General features: G+C 37.8%; 1 protein-coding gene and 1 pseudogene across 2 annotated transcripts in view; one reads left to right on the top strand and one right to left on the bottom strand.

Moving 5' to 3' along the window:
* LRRC28 (leucine rich repeat containing 28) overlaps window positions 1-25,256 on the bottom strand; it is a 75,576-nt gene that overhangs the window by 33,523 nt on the left and 16,797 nt on the right. For both annotated transcript variants that reach the window (XM_039844079.1, XM_039844080.1), the window contains one exon: window positions 1,621-1,827. In XM_039844079.1, the coding sequence (XP_039700013.1) occupies window positions 1,621-1,827 (207 nt within the window). The remainder of the gene's footprint in view (window positions 1-1,620; window positions 1,828-25,256) is intronic.
* On the top strand, window positions 4,022-4,137 carry LOC120587384 (uncharacterized; annotated as a pseudogene).

The following is a 25,256-nucleotide window of genomic DNA, read 5'->3' as shown; positions in this document are numbered from 1 at the left end:
TTAGGGACCTTCTATTGGAAAGCCTTAGTTGTGTGTGTGTGTGTGTGTGTGTGTGTGTACACATAGCATCTCCCAACTATTGTAAAGAGGTGGCCCTACTGCTAAGTTTCCAGGAACGGTTCAGTTCTCTGAGAAAAGGCAGTAAGTGAATCTAAAGAAATGGATGAGACAACCAGAGAGCTGCCATGTCAGGCTGCCCGAAGCAGGGTTCACATTAGAGTCAGGATGATGAACTTGAAGCTGATAGAAATATCAATAATCTTCTCGGTCCTGTTTTTTGTTTTGTTTTTGTTGTTGCTGCCTTTTAACACCATGAAGGTGGCTTAGGAAAGAGAATTCAACTAAGTCTTTAGGAAGAAAATAATTAAGTCCGCGGCTGTCCTTCCTTGAAGTGTGTGCACTTGAACTCTTCCTTGAACTCCCTCCTGACGAACCGAAGCCATCTAATGCTGAGAACTGTCTGGGGCAGAGTCAAATGAAGTGTGCACCGTGATGTGCTGTAACCAGGCTGGAGTCTGCATCTCTGGATTTGTAACTTGGTGCTTGTCTCTGCAATTGTGCTATAACCTGTGGTTTATGCAGCAAGCACATTGCTTTTTAAAAATGTATTTATATTTGATATTTTTCTCACTTGAAAGAAAGCTCTGTTTTCTTAGACATGTAGCTTCCTTCTGAAATGGCTTATTTTATTTTGTTAATTTCATAAGTACAGCGTTTATATTTATAGAAAAGTAATCTTTTTAAATTGGATAATTATTTGATATTACTCAAATTGATTTTCATGTCCCCAAGTTATTTTTAATTGAAAATTATATGTATACTGCATTATAGTGAACATATTCTCTTTCAGGGACTAGTAAATTATTTACTTCATTGCCCTCAGAGATAAATTATTCATTATGAAAAAAACGCTTTTACGAGTAAAATCATATGATACTTATTGTGATAGTCTAGAGTTCTGTGGGGAGTCCTATTTTAATTTTTTTTTTTAAGTGGCACTTCTATTTCTTACAAGTTAACAAAATAATTCAATTCTCGGTGAAAATAAATGTATTGTTTTATTAAAGGCCTATGTTCTTTAACATACGTTATGTCAGAATGAGCCAGCTCCAGTGGATAATCTGTTATTTATTAGCCAGGGTGATATTTCTAGCTCAGTGGGCAGTTTGGGCAATTTAAAAGTTTTCCAATGTTGTAGTCTGGTCATCTGGCAATGCAAATGTTTCTACCCAGAAGCCAACATATAAGAAGATATATTTGTAACAGTAGCTATCCTTTCATATTGCTTAATACCCCCTGTCAATCTTATAGTTTTGTATTATATATACACGCAACCTAATATATATACATACATCATACATCATACATACATAAATTTTGTTCCTTTCTCAGAGTAAATCATCGCTCAACGAATTTTTAATATAATTTCTTTTTCAAAATATGAAATCCCTAATTGAAATAAACTTTATTTTTAACAGCTGATGCTTTGTTCACTGCAAGAATGGATTACAGAGGCCATTTTAAAATAAACAGAAGGAAGAAAATGAATCAATACTGAAGGCTTTCCGTCTTGTGCTTTGGTTTTTTTTTTTGCTTTAGCACAGAAACACGGTCACTTACCAAGCGGCAGAAACGCAAGACGGTTTCCCGCCATGGAGAGCTCGTTGAGGCTGGGCAGCTGGCAGAGGTGGCGGGGCACACTCCACAGGCGGTTTCGGTCCGCAGCGAGGTACTGCAGAGAAAGGCACAGGTGAAGCCTCTCGGGTAAAGTTAGCAAACGATTGGTAGAAATGTCTAGTGTCTGCAGCTCCTTCAAATCGCCAACCTCTACAACCAAAATCAAAATTAAGATAAATTGCATCCTGATTATATTCATTAAAGAAAGAAAATGAATCAATACTGTAACAGTTCAACCAAATAAAAAATCAGTAGCTGCAGCTTTTTCCATAGATATCAATGCCGAAGCACGGGGTCTAGTGTACGAAGAGTCCGACCTAGGTGGGCGTCTCTAAATGAGCCCACCCGGATTTTTTTAAATGGAGACAGTGTTGGCATGGAGAAAGGAGAGACACAAAGGGGTGACCCTGAGCCAGGAGTCTGATACTATGGATTCTGCTTCTTGATAAATCAGAAGGTATTAGGGTGAAAAAAGCATGATTACAGTCACTATAAGGTCCCTGGTTTTTGCTACCTTTGTGATTTTACCTATCTAAGTAGATATTAGGAAACTTAAAAATATAATAAGTGACAGTCTCCCAGTATGCACCTTGTTCATACAAACTAAATTGATACTTTCTGAAGTAAGAATTAGGTGTCTTTGGAAATCTTCACCATGGTAAGTGTTATAATAATATTGAAATTATCGGTAGGTAACGTTTTTAGATATTGTCCAGCATGTGAATCCTTTTAAAAACCCAATCTCTATAAAGATAATTCCATCCAAACGAAATCCTTCCATTTACTCCAATATTCACTCACTACTGATGTCTACAGTTGTAATCTGTTCCACGGTGAGTAAAATTATGTCCTCGTCCTTCACCAAATACCAAGTCTGAAGGTTGGGACAAGATACTTCGTCCTTCCCAGGGACCATCCCCATGAAGCATCTCGGAACAGAGGAAGCTGTGCTGAGCGGTCTCTAGAGGAGGGACATGTACTCTGTCCAGGCCAGCACGCTCCACTCAGGCTCTCCAGGAAGCTCTGTGCGGGACAAGTCTACCTCTGCACCATGGAACCTCCAAGGTGAAGACTGCCATGATGCCGTCTCCCAGCCTACTCAATCCCAAGCCTGAACCACGAGCCATTCCTCTAGGGTTAGGTTGCCATCCTCCTGCCCCGTGACGGCACACCCCCGGGCCCATCCCAGTTTGTTCTGGGCTTGGATTGTATTAGTCTCTTCTCTGCTGGAGAGAAGATCTTCTGCTCTCTTGGATGCTCAATGACACAGATCAGCTTTTCTTACTGCTACTGGCCAGGGGGTGACAAACTACAGCTCACGGGCGAAATCTGGCCCATGGCCCCACTGTGTGCTGCTCGGAAGCTAAGACTGTTTCACATTATTTTTTTTTTTTTTACTTTCACTCAGCTTTAATTATAATTATGCATTTTAAATTCAAACAGGTGACTAAAGGTAAGACATTCATTCAGAATAATTTGGTTACGAGGCTAGTTATCTAAAAAAAATTTCCATTACAAATCCTGAGTCTGATATGTACTCCTAGAAATCGATCTAGGAAGTAATCTACTGGTAGGTTTTTATATTTTTGAAGGGTGGTAAAAAAAATAACAAAAACAACAAAGAATATGTGACAGAGACCCTTTGTAGTCTGTAAAGCCTTTTACAGAAAAAGTTTGCCACTTTTTATTAGAGACTTCCTGTTAACAGGAGCATTTTTAATAACTATTTTTTAAATAAAAGTAATACAGGTGCAAGATACATTAATTTCTAGTTATTTTTATAAATTACAAATGATCTGTTTGTTAGAGTTCACATTTTATTGCCCAATTTCCCCAATACCGAACGACATGCGTATCTGAGGGTGAAAAGGCAGGATGCTGCGACCGGTCTGGACTCTAAGGGCGTTCTGTTCTGCATGGACCTCACTGATGCACACGGAAGTCAGTGTCACTCTCGGCCTCATTAGCCCTGGTTTTCGTCTAGGGAAACTATTTCATGCCAAAAAACTGCTTCTATTTCATGCCAAAAAACTGCTTCTGATTTGGGATGTGCAGGGGTGAAGGAGTTGAGGGAATAAGCATCATGTTTCAGAATTGAATAAAAAGAAAAAGAAACAAGAAATCGTTCCGACCGCACTCTGTAAAGTGATCAGAGGAGCAGAATGGGACAGAAGTGCAACCGATCGGCCACACGCCAGGGGGCTGGGTGCTGAGCGGAGAATGCGACAGGGTCTCTGTCACTGAGAATCACGTTCCGGACGCGGATCCACAGCGCAGCGGTCAGCACGTCCGCTTTACACGCAGAAGGTCCTGCGTTCGCGCCCCAGTGGAGCCACGGTCTATGGTCTACGCCCATGCCACCCTGAACAAGCCCGATGTCTCATCTCGGAAGCTGAGCAGGGTCAGGCCTGGTTAGTACTTGGGTGGGAGACCACCTAGGAAGACCAGGTGCTGTAGGCATAAATAATACTAAGTAATTTTTTTAAAGAAAGAAAGAATTACATTCCATGTAAGAGACGAGGTGTGACGAGGGGCTCAGAGAAAGAAGAGTTGGACGGGGGGTTGGAGAAGCTCTTGCAAAATTTGCTGAAGGAGATGGGAACTTGAATAGGTCAAAAGGAAAATGAATAGAGAATTTCCAGCAAGGGACAGAGGTGGGGTTGAAAGCATCGGGAAAGGCATGGAAGTGAAAAAAATAAATATGGTGTGCACGACGGACTATCTGGAGCCCAGCAAGTATCAGAGTCCAAAGGGAGAAGAGTAGAAACAAGTTCAATTCAGAGGGCTTGGGGGAGACATGGATGAGTCTCGTCACAAGAAAAAAATCTGTCAACTATGGATGGTGACAGATGTTAACTAGACATATTGTGCTGACCATCTGCGATATATACAAATATCAAATCACTATGTTGTACACTTGAAACTAAGATAATGTTATATGTCAACTACAGCTCAATTAAACAAAAAAGGAAAAAATATTTACAAACATAAAAGAAGTCAATTCAGAAGGTACAGAGGACAGAAAAGATACAAGTTATGTGGGGTTACAAATGGAAAAATGGCTGACGTAAATACAACCACATCAACATTTACATTAAATGTCAACAGATAAAACAACCCGAGCTGATGGGAAAGGATGTCAGATTGCATAAAAACAATATGCTGTTTATAAGAAACACACTTTACAGTCAAGTGTACAAAGAGGCTGAAAAGGCAGAAAAAAAAAATATATATATATAATGCAAAAGATAATCAGGAGAGAAAGCAGCTGTATTCATATCTGAAAAAAAGACACTAAGACAAGAACTATTACGAGAGGAAAATTGACATTTCATGACAGTCAAATGATCAATGCTTCAGAAAGATATAACAATTATAACTATATACACACCAAAAAACAGAGTCCAAAACGATGTAAAGCAAAAATGAACAGTACAGAAAGGAAAAGTAGACATTTCAATGATGATGAATAGAGATTTTAGTATGTCACTCTCAATAACTGATAGAACATCTAGAGAGAAAATAAGGATACAGAAGACTTGATCTACGCTGTCGACCGCATTTGACAACTGTCACGAGAAGACAGCAGAATACACATTCTTTTCAAGTGCACATAGTACATTCTCCAGGATGGGCCATATGTTAGACCATAAAACAACTCTCATATTTGAAATCACGCAAAGTATGTTCTCTGAACAAAATGGAATTCAATTATAAATCAACAACAGAAAGAAATCTGGGACATCCCCAATATTTGGATATTAACAACCAATACATTTCTAAACGACCCATAAGTAAAAGAAAGCACAGGAAAAGTAGAAAATATTCTTGATCAAATGAAGACAACAATACAACATGTCAGAATTTATGGGATGCAGCTAAGGAAGTGCTTAGCAACAAATTTTAAGCTTTCGATGCCTATGTTAGGAAAGGGGGTTTCAAATTCCTTACTTAAGCTTTCACTTTAAGACATGAAAAAAAGGGCAGGGGCAGCTAAACCCAAAGTGAAGTAGAAGAAAACTAACAGAAATTCTGCAGGTCCTGTGGGGTAGACGCAGGCGGATGTACCGGGGCACAAGGGAATCTAACGGGATGCTGGAACTCGCCTCCATTCGATTGTGGTGGTGGTTATGCACTCAAAACGGGTGAAATGTTCCTGCGTGTTAAAATAAAAACTGAAACACAAAAATGATTTTCCAAAATAAAATTCTTTTTCAAAGTGAAAAATAAAATGTATATAAAAGCAAAAATTTTAAAATTCCATATATTGATTATCTACAGACTAGAAATCGAAAAATTATTCTTGGTATAAATTCATATCATTTAATCAGTTTCTTAGCTATTTTTATTTCTAATAATGTGTTACTTGCATTTTTCTGAAATCTTTTTTCAATATATTGTTTCTTTTTAATAAGGTTGTCTATAATTTTATTCTTAATTAAACATTATTGACACCTTCAAAAATATTCATTGATATCTCATCTTGAAATTAATGTAGTATTACTGACGTAGAGTCACGAAGAATTCTTTTTGGAATATGACTAGGACTTTATTCTTTCCAGCTGGTCTCCCTGTCACCACAGCACTCTCCAGGGAGTAAACATACATTTGTATACTTTCTTTCCTTTAGTATGCCTAGAATAATCCTAACTTCACATTTGTTTGCATTGTTTACTTTTATGCTAAATATACAATACCTTAAAACTTTTCAGCTACTTATAGAATATCCTGAAGACGATTTCATTATTGCCACATAGTAATTACTTACACGAAGCATAAAAATAACATTAGAGTACAATTTCCAAAGAGAAAACAGTAAGTTCTCCTTAAATCATCATTCTCTGCTGATGCACACTGACCTAACCTAAAATTTAAATGGGAAGGAAGCCACCCACTCCACGCCAAGCCAGTGACCACAGAGTCAATAACAAGGCTTGGTATTTTCAAGCTCTGGCTTTTTCCGGCACTACTAAAAACAGCTCTAAGTTGAGCTCCAAAGCACACCGGGTTAGGGAGAGCATACAGAGAAATAAAGGACAATATTTCAATGCCAAGTTCCATTCTACATGCGGGAAATGTCATTATTTCTAGTCACTCTTTCTCTTGATTGGGCTGTGGAAGGTACATACTCTGGTATGGAGAAATAGGTTCCAGCCATAATCTGATTACTTATCAGCTGTGTAACTCTGGGGTACTTACTCAAATATTTAGATCACTGATTTGATGTTTAAAAAAAATTCGTATGTAAAAAAGGGATAGAATAACACGTACTAAAGTGATTAAATGAAATATCCCATATAATTCAACAATACATGCAGAAAACAAATATTTCTAATTTCCAGCTCATCATACTACATAATATGCATACGTTTGCTCTGTCTAACATAGAGAAAGGGGCTCTTAGGAGGTGGATAGCTTTCAGAAAATGGGCAGGACTAACTTCCCTGGTCAAATAAAAAAATTAAAACCAACCATAAGAGGCTTGCTATACATTCATAACTTTGAATGTGTGGCAGGTTACATATAATAACAAAAAATCACAAAGGAGAATAAAATTAATGCCAGAAAGCTCGATGAAAAAAATCTATTAACTAGACATTTGTCTAATAAAAGCGATATCAAACTAGCAATTAAGAAGTCCTCTTAATTACGGAAGGTAATTAAATATATTTTGGAGCTTTAAGATAAAATGCTCCAAAACATCTGACATTTGAGAAACACAAGAGACACTGATATGCTTAAATATTTATGTGTGGGTGTCAAGCTTGCCAATTAATTCCCAAGAGAAAATTTCAAACGTTGAAGACATTGCTTCAAAAAAGACAATCACATTGTTTTAACCTTGTACCTGGTGCTTTGTTTGCAATTAAATTATGCGCTGAAGTCTCATTCAATGTTCTTCAAAATAAGTTATTTACCAGGTGTTCATTGGTTATCTAACCCAATAGTCAATTTGGCCCTTGAGGTACCTAGTAAAATGTCACTGACAATATTGCCGAAGATAAGAAAAAGTCTCTTGAAAGTATTCTTCCTGAGTGGCAATTATAATACAACTAACTGCTAGACAGAAATGGTCTGTATCTCTTCTTTAGATTCATTCTCTCTTTGAAATTTAAAAGCACTTATTCTAAAATTGAGCATCTTTATTATTGCTTTGTGTCAGTATGTGGATTACTACTTAGAAAAGTCCTTCATCTTCCTCATTCTGCAAGATTCGTGGAGACCACATGCGCAGATTTTCATCTTAGGTTGTATTTTAGCGATTGTCTACTTCCCAGGTTTCTTCTGGGTAGGCTTTTTTCCTCTTTAGTGAGGTAGCACAATGGAGATTTCAGGCTTTGGCCTGAATGAGACCACCAGGTGTCCATTGTTGGCATAAAACTATTATAATCACTCGCTCAAGACACATCACAGCATCATAGTCCAGAATAAAAATTTGTTTCTTTATTTTACTACTTCGCAAAGAATAACTACAAGCAATCCATATCCCACTATGTGAAAAAAATGATATCATTATAACGATTGCTTTCATCTCACTTTCTAAACTGAAATTAATAGAGAAAAATATTTTAAAGAGAAAATTTTTAGTGTATATACATTTCAAATTGATCCATTCTCATTTATTTCTTTGAAATTCCTATAACAAAAGTAACTACACCTTGAAAAATAAAAAGTGGTTGATATAAAGAATGACCTCCACCGATGGAACACTTAGAAACCACTGGAAAAATGTGTCACACCCAACATATGAATCACAGTTTAAAAAAAAAATTCTCCGCTTATTAAAAGAACTCTATATTCACTTCAAAATATAACGGATTTCTAAATATACACCCTTTATAAGAAACTCACATTATCACTATTAACATGAGAAATTTTACATTAGAGAATTCTGGATGTGTGCAGATTGGTTGCCAATCTTAACACTAAAGCAACAATTCTCTAGTGTATTCCTATTGTGTAGCATTATGGAGGAACCATCGACAGAATGGAAATGAAAAGTACTCAACAGTGATTAATATCAAGGCTGGGACTGAAATGGGGACAAAGAAAGATGTTAACTTTTCATTTTCACACTTTCCTATACTGTTTAGACATTTATTTCTATGCTCGCGTATTACTTTTATATTGATACAAAATTAAAGTAATCACGGGCTAATGTGGTACTTCATCCACACTTTGAGATGCCTTAGAATAAGCGATGCAACAATTCTAAACACTTGTTACACTGTTTGTTTGTTTTTTAAATTAGTTGTATTTATTTTGCCTAAGAATGATCACACAGAAATCTGTGATTAAAATTCTAAGAATCTGATTTTCCTAATGACATTTCAGTTCACTGAAATACCATGTGACAGCAAATAAGAATGTAATAAATAAATATATGTAAACATAGATATAGCGCTGCTATGCAAATCTATACTGCTGAGGGTCTTGGAAGTTCTGTCATTATAAAGTGGAAAAAATCAAAGTTTACACAGTTTCTGTTGAAGATATGGATTACAGAAAATCGTATGGTGCTTCTAAAGAGAACACATAAAACTCGATTTCTTCAGATTTCTAGTCATTCCTCAACCTTTGGAAAAAAAAATGCTACAAAGTAGTACCACTGCTTTGTTGTAAACAGGTCAAATATACACCAGAATGGAAGAACTTTTATTGTGCTCTGTAATTGTTTTGTGTGCACTGCATCGACGAAGCTTTCAAATGCCCCCCAATAACAGGAAGTGACAGAGCAACGGAACGAAAAGAACAATAAAAACTTGCAGGCCCAGAAGGGACGTGGGACAGGACAACGGGAACGGATGACTCGTGCCTGGTAAGTTGTATTTCACGAATGAGTTCAGTGTATATAATTTCCAAGAATATGAACCTTTTTCCAAATTAATTTATTTCATGCTCTACTCATACGATTGGAACTGGCAGCATAGTAAAAACCAATCAATCAATCAATCAATGTCAAAACGACACCCCAAAAAGTAACTTTAAAAATATTTAAGTTTTCCATTAATTTTCTCAAACACATATGCTTGCAGCGACAGAACTTACGGGCCATCACTCACAAAGAGCCGTGTTCACTGTGACTACGGTCGCAGGAATACCAGGGCGACGCTTCTGAGGTGGTCAAACAAGTTTGGGAATAATACAGTAGGTACTGTGTTCTTCTGGAAATAATTACGTAAATTGCATGCTTACTTGTTTGAATCTATCTTATGATAAAAATCTCATATTTTTATTCTCCGAAGAACTGAAAACCTACAAAATCCATTTTGGAACTTTAAAAATTTTATTCCACTGGAGTAAAGGGAATAAAAATTGATGTTAAATAATGCCCTAATAGCATCCAAGATCTGAGATTATATACATATCTTATTGCTTTCTGAGATGTACACTGGTCTTTGATTATAGTTTTAGACATAAATCTGCAAGAATAGAGTAAATTCCATTGTCCTGAATGAGCCATCCTTCAGGAAAATGCTAAGGATACCAAAAAGTTTTCTCAGACTGTGCTTGAGGCGAGAACAATTAGCTAACAAATGACAAATAAAAGGCTTCCACCTTCTCCAGTAAGGGGAATGATGTTCAAACACCCTAGAGAGAAACTTAAAAAACTTAGTGTCAGACTAGGTAAGGGGCTGAGACTGTCACACTTCAAAGAAGTTCACGTCCCCAGGGAAAGAGCATGTCAAGATACAGGAAGAAGATAAAAAAGCATATTTTCAGTGTCTTTGTCGGTAACTATGGACACAGGACTCTGTCCATGAACTTTAGAACTGAAGCATCGGAGCACTGAGGCTGAAGAGACATTGTTATAAAATTCATGATAAAAACAGAGGCCCTGAAGCTCCACGAGCCCCTTCAACATTTTAAATAGCTAAATAAATAAATGTCTTGAGAATATTGAATAAGAGTGGGGACTTCGGGTTCTGCGAAGGCCTCGGTGAAGTCTCTCCACAGAAAACAAGCACGACACTGGACAAAACTGATAAAAAGCAACTATTTCAAGGCTCTGGAAATCAATTAATGGCAGACAATAAATTCAGAAATGTTTACTTTTGAAAACCTGTTAAAGCTTCATTCAAGAAGAGTGGGGGTCCACAGCCTTTTCTCACTTAGGGTGGTTCTTCTCCCATCCTACCCTCAAGCTCAATCTCAAGAATGTTAGTTTACCACGGCAGGGTTGACGGTGAAAGCCAGTAGCCTGGCAGTCAGAGAAGGCGTTCTTGATTTGGGACATGGGACAAAAAAGCCCATAGCATTTTTAGCTAAAAGTGGCAAACTCTGTAAGAAAAGAATGAGGAAAATATACAACATCTGCTTTGCTGGCCTGGGACTGCAGACCCGGTTGGAATGAATGGTTAAACAGCCATTAATTTAATTGGGAGATTCTGGAGATGAGAGAGCAAATTAAGTGCTAGAGATGCTCTCCACAAATCCTTAGACAACTGGGAAACTGTGTATGTGCAGGGAAGACCCAAGAGTCTGTATAAAGTAAAAGCAAAAGCAGATGTGATAACTGACTGCCTCTGCCTACACCCCGCAATCCAAACGCAGAAGGCAGAAGCTTTACAGGCTTGAAGTATTTGAGCGAAGCTCTTTTCATATCAATGGCTACCCCTAAGCTATACAGACACAGTGGCCATTCCTAGGAAGCCAGGTCAATAAATATAAATAAGACTGAAATTTGAGCAGAGCCATCAGAGGCTACACACCACAGGGAAAAAGATTCTGCAATTTAAATCCCAGAAAGTAAGAAAAATTGAATAAATAAAAACAACTCTCAGGAAAAGAAATCAAAGTCTGAAGTTTGCTATATCACCTGGATTTTCCAGTTTTCAACAACAATGACAAAAACACACAACATGCAAAGAAACAGCAAAGTGTGACCCATAACCGGGAGGGGAAAAAAATGAAAAAGCCGTCAACAGAAACTAACTCTGAATGGGTCCAGATGTTGAATTTGGCAAAGATTTCAAAGCAGCTGTTAAACATGTGTTTAAAACAGCAAAAGAAACTATGTCAAAAATTAAAGAAAAATATGATGACAATGACTCAATCAATAGAGAATCTAAATAAAAAAATACGAGCCATAAAAAAAGCCAAAAAAACAATTCTAAAGTTGAAAATACAATAATTTCACTAGATGGCAGAGGAAAGAATCTGTAAACTCAAAGGCATATCAACAGAAATGATCAACTTTAAAGAGAGAGACAAGAAAAGAGAAAATGAACAGAGCCTCAGAGACCTGTGGGTTACCACCATCTGTATAGTGGGAGTTCCAGAAGATAAAACGGAAAGTGGCAGGAAAAAATACGTGAAAAGTATGGCTGAAGATGTCCCATATTTATTAAAAAACATTAATCTACAGATCCAAGAAGTTCAATAAAGTCCAAGTAGGAAAAACACAAAGAGATCCACACCTGGACATATCATAATCAAATTACTGAAAGATAAATAATAACAGAAAACCTTGAAAGCCACAAAAGAAAAATGACTCACACGTAGAGGAGAACTAACTATACAATCAAAAGTTGACTTCTCGTCGGAAACCAAAGAAGTCAGAAGACACCGAAAGACATATTTAAAAGGCTGAAAGAAAAAAAAAAACCGTTTATGAAAAATTATATATCCAGAAAAACTGTCCTGCAAAAATAAAGTCAAAATAAAGACATTCCCAGATGAACAAGGAATGAGAAAATCAGTGTCTGGTAGACCTGCCCTATGAGAACTGTTACCGGAAGTCTGTAGGGCTGGAAGAAAATGACACCAAATGGTAACTCGAATCCACAGGAAGGAATCTAGTTTTTTAAAATTTATCAAGACTTTGAGTCTCTTACAACAGAACTCTCTGCTCTGCCCGCCTTAGCCAAAACCTTGTTAGAACGAGGGAAGGCAAGGCAAGGCCAAGGGCAGAGGGACTGGGAACCCGGCTCGGTGGGCTGTGGCTTTGAAGAGCACTGGATGAAGCTGGGAGGCAGAAGGAAAGGATGAGGAAGGGAATGCACGGGAAGGCAACCGGATGCCAGGGCCGGGCATCTGCCCTGTTTAAAAAGCCGAGGAACAGACCATTTTAACAGCTGGCTATCTTGACAGATTAGCTACCTTCTGACCGCTCTGGGTCAAGAAATTTATGATCTTTGGTATTCTTTCTTATACTTTTGAATGGCATTTATACAATGGGAAGCCTATGAAATCTGATGACTTGAGTTTATAGTAAATCCATTTTGTTCCATATCGTGACTCATGCTGCTTGCTTTCCTGTGACTTACAGCATCCACCCTGTACGCCCTACCAATGTTATCCCCAGTGGTAAAACTGATTGTTCGAAGATCATCAGGGTGGACAGCTGGCCCTGATTTGACAATGAAAGGCGGAGTCTAGAAGAAATACATAAAGTCTGAAGGAGAGAAGAAGTGGACTAATCCTTAGGCCTCAAGGCTCTTCCCCCAAATTCGGAGGCAACGGACCTTATAAGGCTATAACGGACAAGAAGCACCAGAGAGAAGTGTCGGCAGACAAGAAAGCTGCCAGTGTTCCGACAGTCACAAAAGCCACCACTGCAAACCCACCCAGAGTGCAGCGAGTGTCACATGATGCAGAACACTAAGGAGAGCCGCAAGGTAGGAGAGACATCAGGGACCAAGGCCACCCAGCCGAGTAGGTAGCAGAGGCAGCGTTGCAATACCAGGCTTCTTTTTAATTTCTCCCTCTCAGAACTTTCTTACATTTCTTCACACAGAAGCATATTGCATATGTATGTGATCAACTCTTACATCATGCTATTTTGAAAGGTACTACAAATGCACAAAATAATTGAATAGAGTTAACTAATTTTGACGCATTATTCATTCACTAAAAGAGAAAGGGCTTTTTAAAAGTTTACAAAAATATGAAATTAAAAACACAAAAATGAAGGGTAATTTTGGAAAAGGAAACAATCCATCATTTAGCCTGCATGTGTTTAAACAAAAGTGACTTTTATTTAGGTGGCGCTGGGTTAGCTGAGTTCCTTTAAATAGTGCGAGATCTGTGAAGTGCAAAGCTCATGTAACATAATCTGTGTTTTCCGCAAAGCCCCATCGGTCCATTTACTTAAGAAACCCATGCTCCCTGGCTGGGTGCCAGCACACCGAATCGGCCCAGCACAGTGCATAGTTTTATTTCTGTTACTAAATTAGGAAAGCAAAGCCGGCAACGTCAGGACCAACAGCCGAGAGAAAAGGCTCAGCATCGTGAGTCTGCATGCCTTCTTAAAAGCAAGATCATTATAAGATTTTTAATTCGAAATTGCAAAGTAATTGAGTCTAGTAAGGAGCAATACTAAGAAATAATTAAATGAAGACAAAGGGAGAAATACAAAAACTTTTAACGAAAGTAGTCTTCTGAATAGCCTTAATCATGATGTTGAAAATAAACTACTACCACTCAAGGCTTAATATCGCAATGACCGATAGTGAAATACTGCCATCTTTTTCTAAGCAGTGAGAAAGAAACAGGAAGTTATTCATCACAATTTTCACAAAGATTTACTATCATACTTTATATAGAGCACTGTTTAGACAAACTTGAAGTAGAGCGTTCAAAGAGACTTGAGTGGAGAAACACAGAAAAGGATTTCAAGAGAACAAAGTGACTGTTTATTTTCAAAGTAATTTAAAAATGACATAAATATGTCAAAGGAAAAATACATAATTCTCCCTTTTCCAAATTGTACTTGCCCCTCACTAGTATGTCGAAAAGTCCTAAAAAGACAGCAGCTGTTAATTAATATTCCTTAAAGTATTTTAAACATACCCCCGATACTTTATCAAAAGCTAAAGCTTGAATCTTAAAGATATTGGGAGAATTTTAGTTCTAGTAATATCTGAACGATATTTTTCTTATAAACATTTTGTTAATATTTATAAATTTCAAAGTAGTGTTTATTTTACTTTTGTTTGAGAAAATAATTTAAAAATTAAATACTTTGCTATAAAATCTATATTTTTATATGGGTGAAATGTATTTAAATACCAGAACTTAGAAATTATAGAAAAATTAAATAAAGTATGAGTGCTGTAACAGGCCTTGACTTAAACACGACTTAAAAAAACATGGCTTAAAAAACATGATAAAAAAAGATGTTCACAATATTTACTTCCCAACATTTAGCAATTCAGAAATTCGTTCATATTGATAAAGAAGCCAGGAGAGAACTCTTCCAGTAACCACCATCCTAATTGTTTGGTATCCTTTCATTTAATCTCTTTAAATAGATCATCGAAATGCATTGAGGTGATCGGATGTGAGTCAAAACTGAGAGCCTTTATCGTCTTTATGCTCAACTCCCACCACCAAGATCTGGTCATCAGGTCTACAGGAGGTGGGACAAGCAGAAACAGTTTCCCTCACCCTCCATTCTGTCTACCCTTCGACTCTCCATCCTACAGGAATCACAATGCAGACCATGTCAGCTGGCCCTGTATTACTGATAAGAGGCACAACGTTGTGGAAGGCATGATACAATTAGAGAAGCTAGCTTCAAGGCCTAAGTCACATAAATAAACATAAAGGCAAGAAATGGGTTGAGCGACCAGAAGTTACACTGAATAGTCTAACAATCCCCACAGATGACTTTGATCCAAGGTCCTCCAGGGCCTCATGTGTACATTCTTATTGCTACTATATATACATAAACATATGTATGCAGATGGAATGCCCAAAACAGAGGAAACATAAATTTTCTTTGGTTGTAAAAAAAAAAAAAAAATCAATGAAATTCGATGTTTTCAAAAGAAATCTGAAAAAGAACGATGAAGTTGGAGGACTTACGCAGCCTGACTGCAAAATTTCCTATAAAGCTACAGTCATCAAGCTCACGGAGTGTTGCCATAAGGATAGGCATACAGACTAATGGAACAGAATGACAGAAATAAACCATGTGTTTACGGTTGGTCAACTGGTTTTCAACAAAGGTACCAAGGTAATCCAACAAAGAAAGCAGAGTCGTTTCAACAGGTCGTGCTGGAATGACTGAATATCCCATAATATCCCAACCCGAACTTCACATAACACGCAATAATTACCTTGAAATGGATCATAGACATAAAATGTAATAGATGACTTTATATAAAATTTGTATAGGAAAACATCAGAGAAAAAATTCTGTGTCCCTAAGTTTGGCAATGAGTTCCTAAATATGACATCAATAAATAGCACAATCCATAAAATAAAAAACTGATGAACTGGGTTTCATCAAAATTTAAAACTTTTGCTCTTCAAAATATACATAAAGCTATTTAAGTTTCCCCACACTTAGAATTCCGTGGAGCTCTAAGAACTGTGAACTTTCAATAAAGTAAAAGCCTATAAAATTAATATCACTCGATCCCTGTTCCTTATCCAGTACCGCGGCTAGGTTTTAATTTGATGGGTTCTGATATTCCTTTTATCACTAAAATCCTCAAATTTATGCCAACTCTAGTGGGTTTGATTTTATAAAGGGCACAGAACATCAGTCTTGACAATTTGCTTTCTGCTGCTAAAAGTTATAACATAATAGGGAAAGAGGGTTTATATATTACGCTGATTACATAAATGTTAATTTTTTAAAAAGGAATAGTATAAAGGTATCAAACAAAGAATGGTGATGTCAATTGTGGATGTAAAGTGGAGGGGAGTTTGGTAACAAGCAATATCAAACTAAATTTTGTTTAATTACTTCCATTACATCAACCCTTGACAAATCATAAAGCTTTTCGTTCACTTAAACAATGATTAACTTCAAAATTACTTGCAGAACAGACAACTTGATTTAAAGGAAAACCTTTAACAGATTAAAAGATAATTTACAGATGAAGTAGGCAACAAGCATGTTCAAATAACATAGGAAAAATAAACGTTTTACATAATGAAGACTTTACTTTTTAAGAAACACTTATATTAGTATATAAGTTATATTCTGCCAGTTAATTTTCTTCACAATTTTATAGTTTGACATGAAACTATAATTTTCTGATCATGTCACAAAACAACACCTCTGCAGTTGATTTATATCCCAAAATAACAATTAAATCTCTGAATTCTCATCAATAAGTTGTGTCTAAGAAAATATATTTTGTAAGGCCTCATGAAAATTCACTCTAAAAGATTAAGAATACTCAGATTCATCAGTTTTTTTAAATACCGATAAACCAGATCCTGGTATTCATAATAAACAAAGGACTATGAACCCTGCGCGGGCTTCTCTCACAGACACTCACATTTTTGGTACATTATTTAAATGAAGGATTTTAACTGGGGAAGTAGTCTGTCAAATCTGCAATGGAGAAAGAGAATCCTGGAGGCAATACATATGATAGACTCTGAGATGGATACAGTTCAGAGATAAAATAACAGAAAATATCCAGTTCCAAAGCCTTTGCTTCTGAACACCACTTATGTATCAGCGCGGTCCCTCCCACCCGTGCCTGACTTCTTAAATCCTCTTCCAGTGACCTCAGTTCTGTCTTCATGGTTCTTATACCACACCGACCACGTAAGAGACGATGGTGCAGAAAGTTAACTGTATATGGAAAAGGAAGAGCAGCTCTGGGTGGGAAGTGAATTTGGAAGTATCCCCTTAAGATTTCAAATTGGATCGCTGCTGTTATGACGTTGGCTGCTCTTAAATCTTCGCAAAGTCCATGCCTTACTCAGTAGCGTGATTGATGGAAGAGGCTTTCCAAGCCTGAAAGACTCACTTTCCTCCTTTTCTAAAAGTATCATCATAATGAAGTTCTGTCTTTCGGATATTTGGTGAATTTCCCACTATTTCTCTTCACACCTTCTTCCCTAAAGAGGAGTATTTTCTGTATTTGATACTGAGAAGGATGCATGGTTCAGAAAACTTCTCTTCTTTAGGAAAATGTTGATGGCTATTTTTATTTTAAAGTTTTTGCCCAATTTTCGAAGATTGGAAAAGTTTATAAATAAAATTTTAAAGTTTTAGCTCCATTTGTAATCAGACTTTATAATACATGATAGCATCAAGAGTAAAGGTATTTTTTTTCTGAGAAATCTGTTTTATCTAATCTGATATATACCAAGACAATTTTAAATAAAAATATGAATGAAAATCTATATGCTACTATGAAGTTACTAACATATATTTGGCTGTAGTATCAAGTTACTTTACTAATAAAGTACTAAATACTACAAGGATACTAATAAATTAGCTTTAGGTCTCTAAGACACACTGAAAGAACAGGTTCTGAATAGGAGTTTAGAATTTTGGTAGACAATTTATTCATTTATTCAGTGGTCCTCTAGCAAGCTGAGGGGTGTGGACTGCGATATTTTATCCCTCCATCCATTAGTTGCCAGATTGGGTATCTTCATCACTCGGCACTCTGTGAGATCACTGACTGCCAACATACTCGGTACTTCCTTCTCTGTCCTCTCTGTTGGTCTCTTCCTTGGAAGAACACCATTTCAAACATTAGACGATAAAATATTATCAGCTCCTTTGAGGTCTGGGTCTAGATTTTGTTCACCTTCATCATCCCCACTTCCTCTAGTACATAGCATGGCACGAACCAACAAATAAGTATTGTTAAGTAGATGAAATGGTAAGTGCCCAGTTCACGTAGATAAACCCATAAAATAGAGTCTATTTATATATTGCTGCCATATATATGTAATATAATATCATATTATGTTATATAATGTAACATAATGTTATATAACATAACATAACATAACGCTATATAACATATAACATAATGTTATATTTATTATATTATAATTATATACATGGCCTGGTGATACCATTGGGGAGCTCTGCCAGAGATTAGTTATTTAGAGTCTTTTTTAGTGAGGAAAGTGCTAGCTAGCCATTTTACTAGAACTGATGTAGAATCAGTGATAAACTGAGTTTCCCTGGGAAGGTAAATTACCCCTAAATTACTATGGTATCTGCTCCAGTAGGGTAAAATGGGGTGAAAATCCTTCATGATTTGGGGGCAGGAGGCACAATAAGACCCTTTGAGTTTGAAGATTCAAAGTGATAGATGCTCTATTCTCCTTTCGAGCTGCTGGCTGAGGAGGCAGGCACGACAGAAGAGGTAACAGTGAAACCAAGCCTGATCCAGAGATCCTGAGGCCGCCCAGCATTCGTAGAAACTGCAGCCCCGGGGAATGCAAACGTGGAGCATCTGGGACCAGTCTTGTACCTGCGGGAGTTGGCTCATCACCTCTGAAGGAGCGGTGCTGCCTCTTCTAATTGTCGGCCAGACTGTGCCAAGGAAGTCTCGACCAATGGGGTACTAAGCAACCCAGAAAGCCCTCGGTCCTTCTATTTCCTGTGCAGGAAGAAGGCTGGTCTGTTCCTCCTACTTCTGCATGAGACCAATGAGCACAGAGATTTCAGAACAAGGCAGGTAGCAACAGGACGGAGCAAAGAAGAGATATTAAATTTCATTTCAATAAAGCAATAGGAACATGACTGGAAGAAAAACAGAATTTGAGAAAAAAAAGAATAAACTTAACCACACTTGAAGCCCGAGTTTTAGGAACAATTCGCGCTAGTTATATGTAGTACATATTTCTGTGTTTGTGCATGCTTTCATCCGTTAAAGTACAAGATAGACTGCTTTAATGTTTTTAATTTGGGCTAAAAAGCCTTCCTTTTTTGGTATGCAAAACAATTTTTCAAGGATAAAAGCATTTCGGAAAAAACAGGCTGATTTATATGCCAGATGTAAGCAACATCTTGTCTGACTCCTAGTTACATTTTGTTTGTTACCAAAACCTTCTCTCATGGGAGTTCACAGTTTATAGTAAATCACAAAAGCATCGGGCTTCTGTTGACTATCAAAGGTTAGCTGGTTTTTCTAACTCTTCTAATATCTACTGTCCTTTGTGGCCTTTACCAAGGGCGAATTACGAAATGCTTGGCAAGTAGCTCTGTACTGATGGACATGTTTCCCCAACAATCCTTTATTTGTAATATTTCTCTTCATAACAGATTAAGCAATTTTACTTAATAAAGTTAGAAAAAGCCTTTGGAAGAAAATGAGTTTGTATTTGCTCCGTTAACAAACAATGTTATAGTTTTCATAGTGGAAGTAGGAGAAGGTGATATGTAAATTTTTAAGTGGTATATAATTTACATGTATTGATATGTGAATATCTATATGAATGTGAGTAAGCAACCAGATGAGAAATCTTCCACCTCCAGACATGACAGGTCAGTGACACCAGACTTGCGACCCACCAAGATACAATAAAACTACTCAAAAATATATTAGGCAACTGTTTTCAAGCAAAAAGGAGAAACACAGAAACTCGATCCCTGAAGTGAGGGAAACACAAGAGGTGAGCCCCGTGTTAAACCGGGCCTTCTGCCAAAGGGCATGGTCCAGGCCACAGCACAGGGACGTGGAACCCATACAGGGCTCAATAGTCCCACAGGGCAGAAGAGCCAGAGATCAGACAGACATGGGTACAGGGAGTGGCTGGAAAATGCAGGACAGGGTGCCAAAGAGGAAAGAAGCTGTGAGAGGGTGAAGAGGGGGTTAATAAATAGCATTTTGGAAAGCACAGGAGAAATTCGTGGAGCGAAAGACACATCGACAGATATCACCCCACCTTTAGATCAGGAGAGAAAAAAGATTAAAAAGAATAAAGCCTCGGTGACCTGTGAAACAATATCAAATGATCTAATGTTTGTAACTGGAGTTCTGGAAAGAGAGAAAACAATTACTTAAATATTGACAAAAAACTTAAATATTGACAGAAATTACTTAAATATTGACAGAAAACTTCCCAATTTGGGAATCAAGAAAACCCAAAGAAGGATAAATATTTTTAAAATCCTAAACTGCGACACAGCATAACCAAACCAATTAACTCCAAAGATAAAGAGAAAATCTTTACTATAGCCATATAAAAAGACGTTACATACAGAGTGCTAGGCATACGAATTATAGCTGACTTCTCATCAGAAACGACGGGGTCAGAAGACAATGGAAGGTCATTTTAAAAAGCGCTAAAAAAAGAATCCTGTCAATCTAGAATTCCACATCCAGAGAAAACACTCTTCAAAAATAAAGACATTTTTTGCATAAAGAAGCACTCCAATAGTTCATTGCCAGGAGACCTGCACCGCAAGAGATACTAAATACTAGTAGAAAGAGAAAAGATGCCAGATAGGAAACAGATCTGCAGGAAAGAATGAAGAGTCCAGGAAATGGTAAATCCATGGGTAAATACAAAGAATATCTTTTTCATTATCTTGATTTCCTTTAAAGATACTCGACTGTTGCAAAATAAACATTTTAGAATACAGAGATATAGAGAAATATATGATACAATAACACAAAGCAAGGAGGATAAAGGCAAATAGATTATGGAAGCTTCTTATAATTTATATCAAGTGGTACAACATCCTAAGTGAACTCTAATAAGGGTGTATGTCGTTAACCCTAAAGAAAAGCCAGCAGAGGAATGAAATGGAATGCTGAAACATCTATATTTAAGTAATCCAGAAGAAAGGTCAAAGGCGATAAAGAGGAGCAAAAACTAAGTCGCAGTAGCTGATAGGGGAGAACTGACTTCTAATTAGAAAATATAAAGTCAAAAGGATCGTCATGCACACCCTCACTACTAAAAGAAGCTGGATAAACTGCATCATTAGAATTTTAAAACTTGTCGGAGACTGAGGACACCAGGAAACCGAGATCAACTCCAAAAAGCAGCAAGCCGTTTTAAAAGAGAAGGGATTCTCAGACGCTTTCACCCTCGACTGAAATAGGACAAGAATTCTGCCGCAGACAAGGGCTGACGAGAAACCTTTCTCATGCGATAGTCCTTTTTCTTCTCGTTGCTCATCTCCATTCGCCTGTGCAAATTCGGTCCTTTCCCGTCCCCATTTTATGTTTTTATTGTCACTAATGGACCCTCTTTCTGCTGTGTATTTGTTTCCAAACTGCCAAAGCTATACTTTAAAAAGAAAATGCTTTCTCCCTTTAACTTATGTTATAATTGTTTAATACTGTATTCCGAAATAGAGTTGCAGTATTCTGCTTCTGTCTGTCTGTCTGTCTGTCTGTCATCTTACAGTTTTGTATCCTTTAATCTTTTCTTTTTGTTTTGGGGAGAAGAGCTCCTTTTAACATTTCTTATAATGCAGGTCTTGTGTTGGTAAATTTCCCTCAGCTTTTGTTTGTCTGGTAAAGCCTTTACTTACATGATGTTATGAACCAAGGTTACTCCCAATAAATTTAATTTTAAAAGAGAGAGAGAAACCAGTCTTACTGGTTTTGAAGTTCTTAAACCATAACTTCAATAATTTGAGCCAGAAGATTTTTTTTGCGGGGGAGGGGAGGATTACTTATTCATCTTGGATCCGAGTTAGACCCGTGCTATGAAATCAGCCTTATCTTTCACACTGGGATCCACGGAGCAAGTCAGGAAGATTTGCAAACAGGTGTACCAAGCATCTTTCTTCAGTCTGTGCTGCTTGATGTCTGTTGGAGCTTGCTGCAGCTCCACACGTTCAAGTTCAGTGTTCTGTGGCCAGTGTTCCACGGCTAGTGTCTCTATCCCAGTGCCTGAGGCTTTCTGAAACTAGAAGCCAGCTGCCCGGTCCACGTGCAGAGATGTGCAGCGTGCCAGAAGAACCAGTAATTAATACCCACCCACCCACCCAAGCAACTCTCAACCAACAGTCTTGGGGAGTTGATGTTTAAACGCTTTTGCTCGCTCAGCATTTGAGTGGGATGATGCTGAGGGGCGTGTTTTGCACAAGATCAGGCTCTAGCTGCCCATCGGGGTGAATGGTGTAGGAGGCCAGAGCACACGATCCCAAGAGATGCCACTCTGGCTTATTGATCATTCTGAGTTAAAGGCACCGAAAAACAGCAGATGCAAGAAGGGCATTCTGACCTTCCTTTTTCTTCCTAAAGGCAGGAGATAAAACTCCCACGCGAGAGGCACATTCCCTGCAGCAGGAGGAAGACATTCTTAGCACCACAGTCGGGAGTCAAGGGCGAGGAAAATCTGAGCAAACAAACCTTGTTAAACTGACCTTTATCTTTTCCACAATTAACTGCCCCGGCCCAAACCCCCTCTGTCTAGCCACATCTTCACCATTTCCTGCTCTCTGTCCAATCTATAAGCTTTCAGCTCTAACTGCTTCTTTGGGTCTTCGTTTTTCTTAGGAAGACTCACGTGGACATGTAAAAATTACTAAGTAAAGTCTGTATATTTGCCTCCTGTTAGTCTGTCTTATGTCAATTTTCTTAGGCCGAGCTGGAGACCCTGAGAGGACAGAAGAGAAATTTTATGTCCCCTGCACCAGCTTAATGACAGACTCTTTACAGGCTGTCCTTACAGGCCCAAAGCCTGTCACCGCTCCACGCCAGTGTCCTCTGCACCTCCCAAAACGACTTGCACTCAGGAAAATAAAAAGACATCTAACAGAAAGAAGAGTGCGAAGTATACTGGACACACCACCACCAACAACAAAACAGGTGACAGAATGAACCACGTCATTGACATATTCCTGATCATTCCATAGAGCTAAAAATTTCAAAGTGTTAGGGTTAAGTAAATAGGAAAGTTCAATATCAAATACATCCTATTTAAGCCTTCGGGGCGGCTATGGGACATGGTCTTCTGTTGGTGGCAGTTCTGAGCCAGCTGCGGCATAAGCCTGCGGACCTTCAGAACGAAGCCAGTGACTGGGATAGCAAAGGACACTGAGAAGCTTCTGCCTCCCTCTCCTCTCTGTGCGTCTGCTTCATCCGTCTCTCGCGTTCTGTGTCCCAGTCCACGTGGCGGCCACCAGCACCTCACGAGATCACCTAGTACTGGGCAGCGGCCTGCAGAAGGAGAGGCTGATTTTCTCTTTCTGCCTCCTCTGCTCTTTCTTTTTTCTCCCCCACCAGCTCTGCCAAAATTCCCAGGAAAAAAAAAAATGGTCCTGCTCGGCTCAGGTACCTATGCCAGGACCACTCAAATGTGGAGAGAAAGAAATGTCACACGGTAGAAAAATGGCAGTCCCCTGCAATCCAAAAGAGTGGGGGAAAGGGACACTCCCAGAGAATGAATACTGGTAAGCAACTCCATACAGTCAACATGTGTGAGCCATCGATCTACTTGAGAAACTGAGGAAAACACTACCTTTGTGACAGCAATATGTACATACTGACGAACACCAAAATGCAAGCAATTGACGGCGTTCATGAAACCCCTACAAGTCATTTTTAGATCCTAAATTTAAAGCTCTCGATAGCCATCTAAATATTTCCACTGTTTCAAATTTTTCGGATATTACTCTAAAATTTAAGTTTTAAATACTGAATAAGGAATCACATTAAAAGCTTTTCAACTGCGACAAATACGCAGAATAAAATGTTCATTCTTTCCAGAATATATAATACATAAAAAGTCTATACATAATGGCATGGACGACGTAGAAAGGACCATCGATCACCTATCAACCAGTATCTACTGTCATCGAACGGAAACAACATGGCGGACCCTCACAGTTTTTTTGTTTTACTATAGTTAAAATACTTTTCAATATTATACGCCCAAACATGATCAAACATTTGAGATGTACCTAGGCCCTCAATCACTCAGATCATGACGCATGTACATGGGTTCCATACATCTCATAAAGAGATGTACGAAGTGATTCAAATAATCAGGGAGACCTAGTCCTGCCATACGCGACGGCCTGGAGAGAAAGAAACCTATGCGCGGCTCAGTCAAAAGTTTCCATTCAAAATACGTTGTGATTACCGCCAGTAATTTTACTCAAAACGAGCGAAATCAAACATGGACAAGAAAAACAGGCTAGGGAAATAAAATCAGAAGTAAATACCTCAAATCTATTATGCAACAGGTGAGATATAAATGAAACACTATATGAGAGTGGTCAGAGACCCCATCCCCTTCACTGGTTAGTAGGAAGCAGTTAAGGACATTAGTCGGACATCCTTAACCTCGGAGAGTCTATAATGGAAGGAAATGGCCACATTCTACCACAAATGTTCTTACATTACAGGAAAAGAGAATAACAGAACACAAGAACAACGGTTTAACAGAGAACTCTATTTCTCATGTTTCTTACATATATATAAAAGGACTTACAGATATAGTATTACACCTATGCATTTTGATTCTACGATATATCTTTGTAAGTTTCACATATGGAAATATGCAAACTTGAAGTATTATTTTAATGATATATTTTCTAGGTAATCTCCAAAAGAGAATCCAATTTTCTGAATAACTGAATATAGAAACTTGATAAAGCCAGAATGATGAAACACCATTAAGCTTAATTACATACAATAAACCCTAAAAGAAAGATAACCATATAGAAAACTTTTATACTAACAGATGAAAAAAGACATTCTATGAGATTAAAAAATTATTTCTTAAAGAGTCACTGCTATACTAGTACCATTTTTCATAAACGACATTGAACATATATATGTAGGCCAGAACATAAAGTCGAAAAATTGGTTATTATGCATTTATCGAGAAATTTCTTTACTTGAAAAATTTTGGAGAAAGTATTTTTTAAATCATAAAGAAAGAGTATA

The sequence above is a fragment of the Pteropus medius genome, unplaced genomic scaffold (assembly GCF_902729225.1).
Source record: "Pteropus medius unplaced genomic scaffold, Ma_sr-lr_union100, whole genome shotgun sequence".
In the NCBI taxonomy this organism is placed as follows: Eukaryota; Metazoa; Chordata; class Mammalia; order Chiroptera; family Pteropodidae; genus Pteropus; species Pteropus medius.
This window is presented reverse-complemented; position numbering and strand designations above follow the sequence as displayed.